At 37.9% G+C, this 8,898-nt stretch overlaps 2 protein-coding genes across 2 annotated transcripts in view; one reads left to right on the top strand and one right to left on the bottom strand.

Annotated features, from left to right (window-relative positions):
* The window catches only part of CKAP2 (cytoskeleton associated protein 2), a 12,414-nt gene extending 11,824 nt beyond the window's left edge, over positions 1–590 (bottom strand). Inside the window, exon 1 of the mRNA XM_009882382.1 lies at positions 572–590. Within this exon, the coding sequence (XP_009880684.1) occupies positions 572–590 (19 nt within the window). The remainder of the gene's footprint in view (positions 1–571) is intronic.
* A 376-nt stretch (positions 591–966) lies between these two features.
* Positions 967–8,898, top strand: part of VPS36 (vacuolar protein sorting 36 homolog (S. cerevisiae)) — an 18,082-nt gene continuing 10,150 nt past the window's right edge. Inside the window, exons 1-5 of the mRNA XM_009882380.1 lie at positions 967–978; positions 1,575–1,643; positions 5,156–5,226; positions 6,546–6,660; positions 8,128–8,217. Coding sequence (XP_009880682.1) covers positions 967–978; positions 1,575–1,643; positions 5,156–5,226; positions 6,546–6,660; positions 8,128–8,217 — 357 coding nt within the window. The remainder of the gene's footprint in view (positions 979–1,574; positions 1,644–5,155; positions 5,227–6,545; positions 6,661–8,127; positions 8,218–8,898) is intronic.

The raw sequence follows: 8,898 nt of genomic DNA, 5'->3' as shown, positions 1-8,898 counted from the left end.
GGGGCGCGAGGGAGTAAAGGGCACGGCCGTGGGCCCCAGCCAAGGGGGGCGGCAGGGGAGGTGACTGCGGGTGGGATGGGGCGGGGGGTGTGAAGGGGCCTGGGCTGCAGGGTCAGAGGAGGGGGAGGACGGGTACGTTTTGCTCCAGGGTCTGGCAGGGCTTGGCTCTGTGAGGAGATCGTTGGGGAGAAGATCCAGGCTTTGTGGGACGCAGGAAGGCCTTGGATGGTGTGTGCCCCCTGGAAAGAGGGTTGGCATCCCCATAGGGTGTGGATAGCTCGTGTCATTGCCATGGAACTTGATGTCCACTGCTTGGGCTCTCACCATCTTCCTGTGGCGGGGGCTAAGTACTCCTCCATTGCTCTGCACAGCAAGCTGTCCTCTTTGGCTTTGGTGCCACATACAGGGTGTGCCATACAATTCACACTTGAGTCATCCCAGTAGCCGTAAAATGCTCTTTAGCTCTTGTCGTGAAGGGTGCTCTCGTGCCCTCCAATCTCATTTCAGCCTACTCAATTATTGTGTGTGTCGTAGCTGGAGTAACTCTTGATCTCTCCTCATTTTTGCTCACCAGGGTAGGTGCACACCATCGTAAAAAGAACAGGTCTTATGAGTAGCGGCTGAGGGAACTGAAGTTGTTTAGCCTGGAAAAAAGGAGGCTATGGGGGCACCTTATAACTCTCTACAACTACCTGAAAGGAGGTTGTAGAGAGGTGGGTGTTGGTCTCTTCTCCCAGTAACAAGCAATAGGACAAGAGGAAATGGCCTCAAGTTACTCCAGGGGAGGTTCAGATTGGGTAATAGGAAAAATTTCTTCATCGTAAGGGTTATCAAACATTGGAACAGGCTGCCCAGGGAAGTGGCGGAATCACTGTCCCTGGAGGTATTTAAAAGACAGGTAGACATGGTGCTTAGGGACATGGTTTAGTGGTGGTTTTGGCAGTGTTAGGTTGATGGTGGGACTCAATGATCTTCAAGGTCCCTTCCAACTGCGATGATAATAAGATTCTATGAAAAAGCTCTAAAAACCTGTCTCCAGTTTTACAAGTAGGAAGCAATTTGCTAACACAGATTTTTCCAAATGCTGATGGCTGCCTGACAAAAAACTTTTCAACAATAAAATGGGTAGAAGCAATACTCCTATATGGTAGGTCAGAAGATTTCAGACTGTGCGTAGCATCTTCTTATTAGGTTGCCTTGCTTTTTTTGTGCAACTTTTCTTGTCAGCAAATAGCGTTCCAAAACCAATAGCCCTGTTTAAAATATGATATTTAGGAATGCTTGTATATCTTGCACGGCATATGGAGGGAGGATCCTTCAGGATTTCCTGGGGGAAAGTTTATAGGGTTGAAAAAGGAAGTTTGTGCATATCCATTTAATCCTTCTATACTAATTTTCTCCATTGTCTCCTAAATTTAATTTATTGTGTTTTCTGATAAAAGAGAGCGTTCTCAAAATATTGGCTTGTTGAATCTGATTGCTATGTTGTGGTAATGTGAAATGTTGCCAAGATAAGTATTTATGCAACTTACTGGTTAAATTTGTTGTTGATCTGTTTTATTTTTCCTGTTTAGGTGAAATTTGATAGTGGAGTATTACTGCTTAGCACACACAGACTAATCTGGAGGGATCAGAAGAATCATGTAAGTCCCACTTTTGTCTCTTTTATGTCATTCAACTGCAAATGCCATATTAAACAACAGGTAGCAATGAAAAGACTGCACACAGAGAGATTTTTCTTTTCTTTGTGTGTGGGTTTTTTTACAAGTATAGTCCATTTTTTGGCTCACAGTGGAAAGGAAATTATGTACAGGAATGTTCTTTCATCCAATTCTGCTTTAATAAAATAACCATGAAGAGATTAGGAGGGATGGGAATGAATCATAATTTTTCCTTTTCTATGTTACAACATAGAGAAGAGTCTGATATCATGCACTAAAAAACATGGGTTTTGAGACAGAAGTTGAATGTGTCAGGTAAATCATAAAGTGAACTTCTCTCCCATGCTTCTTGTCTAGCGAGACCTTTCTTCCTCATTGTTTTCAAGTCCAAGTTTCCTTGTCTTCTGCTCCCACCGTATAGTCCCAGACCATGATTTGATAATAGGATGTGTTTGGTGGCAGTATTAATTTGTGCAGGTTTTAGTTTCCCAGTTACCTGTTTTTGTGTTGAACCTTCCCGTCAATAAGCCAGAACATTTGTCTGTACTGCTATGGAGAGTTCACTCAGAAGTTAAGTGGCAGTGGCAGAACTACACTGTAATACTGCTGCAAAGTGCTTTGTATCATCAAGCCACAGCCTGAGATTGCAGGCTAGAAATGGGTAAGAAAGACTACAAACACGTAGAAAGCTCTAAGTGTAGACTGTGACAACGTGCACCACTTTGCAGCTGCAGTTGAAGGAGAAGTCCTCCTCGAAACCAGGTTGGATTATGCTGTTCTGGACACAATCTTTTAGAAATTTAGCCCTGGAAGCCAAAGTTTAGACAGAGCATGTTCAGATGACAACTTTTCAAAGGCATATTATAATCCACTGGACTAGTTTTGCACAAGGATAGCTGAAGCACCTCTCACACCCAAAGGCCATTCCCTACCAAGTATCACATCCTTGCTCCAAAGCAGGGAGCTATTAAGAGCATTCTAAAGGTGAGGTCACCAAGGATGTTCTTTGTTTGGCAAAGCAATATATTTTTTCCTTAGGGATTGTTTGCAGGAACAGTACAAAATTTTCAAAATGTTTTGAGAGCTGCTGCCTAGGGCAGGGTTAGTGTTAAACAACTCAGGGGTTGATTGGCCAGATCATGAGCTATTCTGTATAAATTAACTTTTTTTTTTGCACAGTCAGTGTGAAATAATTTATCTGTGCTAAACTGTCTGTGTAAATCACTTCTTATTTCTTCATCAGATCTTTTCCTGACAGGTGGGCATGTACTGCTTCTAATCTTCTCACTTGGACTTCTTACTTGCTTGGAGTAACATTGCGCATTGTGGCTTCAGCAACTCTAGCTGTCCATATCCCCATTCTCTCCTTCCCAACAAAAGGATGATGTTTTTTTCTTCTCCCCCACTTCTCCCCCTGCTCCTAGGACACATGGTTCCTTGTACTCTTTCAAGATCATTGAATTTGCTAAATCAGCAGAAAAGAAACTTGGACAATAAGAAAATAGTTTTCTTTTAACAAATTAATGTAACTCAGCAAAGATTCTGACAAGTTCCAGGCTTGATTAAGAGAAGGGGCAGAAACATGGCCAGGAGATAAGCAAAAATTACCCAGTTCTGATCTAATACAGACCAGTTCTGCTTCAACGGAGCCAGGTTTGGTTTTTTTATTTTAAATCTATGGTACACAAATAACTTTGTTAGAGTTGTAAATGAAGCTGATTCTTTCTCAAGCTCTTAGGATGAAAGCATGGGGAGCACAATGCCCTTTTATTTTCATGGTGAGTTGTTAGCCGAGCTCAGCCTTAGAAACCTTATCTAGCTTACCTAGGATAGACTTACAGACAGTCACCTTTTACAGTGTCAGCAAACTAGTAATAAAAGAGGCACTTGTTAGGTTAACATAGCAAACCTTTTTACAAAAACAGACAGCTGTGTTTTATAGCTGCTGTTGTTACATACCATCTCAGTTGAGCAGTGTAGAAAATACAGTTATTTCCAGAGGAAAAAATGTGTAATTCTGTTAAGTTTGTTACATAGCTAGATTTGTATGTTATTTTAAATTATAAAATGTGAACATGGGACATTAGAAAAAATAACCAAATAAACCTTGATTTCATATACCCACAGCATTTTTAGCGTATCTCTCTCTTTGTATCACTTCCTCTTGCTTCTCTCACCAGAAAGGGCTGATTTGGAGTCCTTGGGCTTACAAGATCATAACTTTTTAGCTGTGAACTAAAGGAATGAATCATTTGACAGTGTACATACTATATGTAGTTGGGCTCTTTTGTAATTTTCAAAAACTTTTTTTTTAAAACAGAATCATTGTTTTGCCTGTATTTTAAGTGTTCAGGCCTATGTTGGTGTTTTACAAACAGTAACAGTTCTGTACACCAGCTGTAATATCTGGGGCCATAGAAGGCTCTAAATACCTTGTGTTAAGAATTTTTAGAACAGGAAGTACAACCCATGTTTTTTCCCAATGAGAAATTTACTCGTTAGTCAGAGTTCCTGCATGTATATTTCCCTAATCTTTGATTTAGTGAGTATTTAGTCATTTCATGCAAAGGGGAACAATTTTGGTAGTAGAGATTGAGAGGGCTCCATAACAGTGTTCACTGTAACCTGGTGTTAGGTACACCCTCATGGCAGATGGAAGAGAGAGGTTCAAAGAAGGTCTGTAACCCATGTTTCCTGTATTCTGGGTGACTGTGTCAATCACCAAGCTATTGTGTGGAAGAGGACGTTCACCAAAGGACAGTCACCAAAACAGGACCAGGCACCTAATTAGATGCTGTGTATTGTTCCCTTGAGCAATTTCTGTCTCAAATGCATATAGAAAGAGTTTAGTCTGGGTAGGTTAGTCTCCCACAGATGGATACAGTTTTGTTTCTCGTTCTGCTTTATTTTGTCTAAAGCACAGTCTAATAGATGTGTGTTGAGATGCATCAACTGCTGGATTAAATCTGTGGGGGTGGGATAGATGGAGAAATTCCTATTTGGTGTTTCACCACGCAAAGGATAGTCTAGTTTTTCAGATGTTCCACGCTAAAAGACTGGTGCTTTTGGATATTGTTTTAGCTCCCAAAGTAACATCAATGCAAAAATTTTAAGAACCTATGAGCATTGTGCACCTGTGGGGTTAAGCTGTAGTAGTGTGGAAATGTTAGTGTTAAAATTTTCAACTTAGATACTAAAGATTTGTTAAGTTACGAAGTCCTTTTATGAATCTAGCTTGAGTTGTCTAAAGTCAACAGATAGACATTTAAATTTGTTTTTTGATTACCTAGGATACAGTTTTAAGTTTGTATTGTTTTCTATGTATATTTCTCTTTAATAGATTGTTTTCATTGTTACCATCATATTTCATACGGAGTGCTTCAGGCAGCACCTGTAGAAATCCAGACTGTGAAATGGGGAAAGAGAACACTTGGTTTTAGAAAATGGTCAGGATATGGCTTTCATTTCACTTGTGTTTGTGTTGATTATTCCAGGAGTGCTGCATTGCTATACCTCTGTCTCAGGTCGTCTTTATTGAAGAGCAAGCAGCTGGGATAGGAAAAAGGTAAGGTGATAGTCACTTTGTTTTTCAGATGGATAGTTTGCACATGCATGTTATGTGAGGTACCAAAGATTATGTATTAATTCCTGCTGGGTTCCATATACAATCCAGTTTTCCAGATTGACAACCACAAGGACCTGTTTTCCTCACTTGAGATCAAATGTGTGAGAAAGTCATGACAAAGCAGTACTTGTTGTGATTTGTAAAATAATTGTGTTGTAATCCCAAACAAGTATGTGTTCTAGCTTGCCATTTTCATTTGCTTAGTCATAAATGACAACAGTGATTTTGCTGGATCTAAATTTGAAAGCTAATTTTAGTCTTTGTGCCACAGAACTGGTTGGGGATAGAAACTCTGCCAGATCCCATATTATATTACTTTTCATGGCCATATGATCGATTTCAAGGATGGAAATGCTGGGGATGCTTAGAAGGAACTCAAATGTTTCCACTCACTTGAATAACTAATTCAGTATGTTACGTGTATAAAGAAGTTTCACAAGAAAAAGAGAAAAAAATATTAACTGGAGAAATATATATGTAGTTGACATCTGCTTGCAGCCTACAATCAGATGGGTATGGTAATGTGCTGGGGGTATCCAGAAGAAATCAGGTAGTTCACTAATGCTGGAGAAGTCAAGTAAATAAAGACCCGGGGAAAAAAGTATCAGTAAAATGAAGTGCGAATGGTGGGCTTTCAGTCATGCTGTGATAGCAGTCTGTTATGTTCCTAAAATAATGCTATCTCAGTTTGTTTTTGTGCTAGGTGTCATTTTAGACTGTTATTTCCATGCATGTTACTTTTGAATGTTGGTTTTGGATAAATTCACATACAGCGTTTGCAAGTGACATATACAAACTGGATAGATTAAACATAATATTGAGACCTTTTGTTTTCCTGTGACAAAGATAGTGTATTTTGGCAGTAGGCAGGTTTGGCTGCTTTGGCAGCAAGTCAAAAGCCAAATCAAATGACTACTTGATGATTAGTTTTTACCTTAACTAAAAGATTTTTCAGAAATTACTGCTTGAAATATTAAAATTTGTTATGTTTATTTCTTAATAATTGATGGTGGATGCATTTTAAATTAGTGAGATGTAATCGTTTTAGAGGTTATAGTAGTTTTTATGCAAGATCTACAATAATATTGAGTCAGATTACTTAAATTTTGATGCACAAATGTAAAGCGTTATTTGATGTACTTTAGCTCTTATGTGAGATAAAGTTAATGGAGGTTTTGATTAAATAGCTAACTTTGATTGTAGAAATAATTTTTTGGTAGATATTACAGAAAGCTGCCTCTTCTCTTTCCTTTTCTTAGTGCTAAAATAGTAGTTCATCTTCATCCTGCTTCTTCAAACAAAGAGCCTGGTCCATTCCAAAGCAGCAAATATTCATACATCAAACTTTCTTTCAAAGAACATGGGCAGATTGAGGTAAGTTTTGTACCATGCAAGCCCAGCACATCAGATTTTTGGACATACTTTTCTCCTCTTGCTGTGTAAGTGATAATTTTCGAAGATCTTTCCATGTTTACTTTTGAGGTGGAGCTTTTTCAATACATCCTTTTTGAAGACAGCCACTATGAGCCTTCAGGGTTCTATACTTTGGTTAAATAATGCAAATAGAGTTAAAAAAATGTCAAGAGGCATTACTAGGCTTCGTCCTTATTTTAGTAGTTTTAATGTAATCTTATACTTCATTTTTTAATCTTTTAAAATGAACACAGGATTTTCCAAAAATAAATCTTTGAAATTTATTAAATGTTTAACAGAGTCAAAGATGTTTCATTGTAGTTAACGCTGTACTGAATGGGAATCGAGCAACTTCTTCCTAATCATCTCTCTAATTTTATTGCTGAACACTTTTTGTTGCCTCAGAGCTTTGTTTCATTTTATGTTTTATAAATCTATTTTTTTTACCTACCCCAAATCTCAAAGGCTTGGAGCATTCTAAAAAAAAGGTAATATATTTTTAAAAGAAGGCTTATCCTAAAAAAAGAAATTGAACTCTGTGAAGAATTTCACAGTATAAGATCCTCGCTTGAAGAAACTGAAAACTCTAACTTTGAACAATGAAAAAAGCTGTACCTGTTAACTGCAGAAAATCAGATTTTCAACTTGAATTAGTTGTAAACATCTTATAAATGCATGTGCTTGATCAGACTCACTTTCATTTCTTTGTGAGAAGTTTTCAGCTTAGGACAAGCGTACATTTATGCCTGGTTATAATTGTATAGCTGTTTTGCCTCATCGTAGCCTTACTTGTTTTAATGTTAATATTCACGTCCTAAAATCAAACTTATTATGCTTGCTGGTTACCTAGTGTATCAATTACACTCCAGATCTTTTCTTCATGACTTCAGAATGCTTTCCTGTGAATTCTGAACAACCATAAGAATGGAATAGTTTTTCTTTCTGGATTTTGGTCAGTGGGATACTTTTACTGTTAACTAATTAACTAATGCCACCTTCTGGTATTAGCAATAAACAAATAAGTGTAATTGATCTGTGTGGTTGTCTTTATATTGTTGAATTAACAAAGCGATAGTAATTGTATTGTTCAACTTTCCTTCCTTTTAAAAGCATGCTGTTGAGCAAACCTCAACATTTTTAACTTTAGCATGTTTTGGAACATTTTGAATATGTGAAAACAGTATTTTCCAATAGAAGTACTTGTGCAAGTTTAGCTAGTAACTACATGGCTCCTCCTCTAATGTGTGTATTTTTGAAGATTGGACATTAAGAATTTCCAGATAATGAATGTTATACTGTGGATGTGTCGGCGTTACCATGCTTTGTCTTACAGTGAAGTTTATTTCATCTACCACCAAGATGCTAAAAATACCAGAGGTACTCTGCAGAGTTGATGAAATATCTGTTGTCACTCTTCAATGTTTGCAGTTCTATAGACGATTATCAGAAGAAATAACACAAAGGAGATGGGAGAGCATGCCTACTGGCCAGACCATCCAAGTTAACAAGGATCAACAGGTATGTGTAGAGCTGAGCAGAATCTGTATGTAATCTCTTGTTTCCACTTCTTGCTGCCCCCATATCCTGCATCTGGCATGCCTCTAACCAACACAGTGGGCACATGTGGGAATTCAGCTTTACTTTGCCTATTTCTTCACTGGCATAAATTAGTTTCTCTTTTGCAGACAACTTGATATAGAACACTATGGCCTCTCTTCCTTGAGTGTGTTTAGACTTGAATAGTTGATAGTGAGCTCCTTTTTTTAAACACACATGTATGGAGATATTATATATATTTGCATATAATTTTATTCAAAATGAGAAATCTAACGAATCTGAAAGATTTTTTTATCTTAATTTCATTTCTTTTATGTTTTGTGGCTGGAAGTCCAATATGTACTTTTATATAACTCTTTGGAACATGTATCTTTTACATGACTTTGGAACCTGTATATGTTTGATTTAAATGTGTATTCTAAATGGACAGTTGTTATGGAGAATCTTTGTCATATGTTAGATTGCCTTCTTTATATGTCTGCATGATTTTAGGTTATAAATGCTGATAAACATGCAGATGTTGTTTCTGTATATGAATATGCTGAATCATAGAAACAGAGAATGGTTTGGTTTGGAAGGAACCTTAAAGATCATCTAGTTCCAACCCCCCTGCCATGGGCAGGGACGCCTTCCACTAGACCG

Source organism: Charadrius vociferus, unplaced genomic scaffold (assembly GCF_000708025.1).
Source record: "Charadrius vociferus isolate BGI_N301 unplaced genomic scaffold, ASM70802v2 scaffold263, whole genome shotgun sequence".
NCBI lineage: Eukaryota > Metazoa > Chordata > Aves > Charadriiformes > Charadriidae > Charadrius > Charadrius vociferus.
Note: the sequence above shows the minus strand (reverse complement) of the source record. Positions and strands in the feature narration are given on the sequence as shown.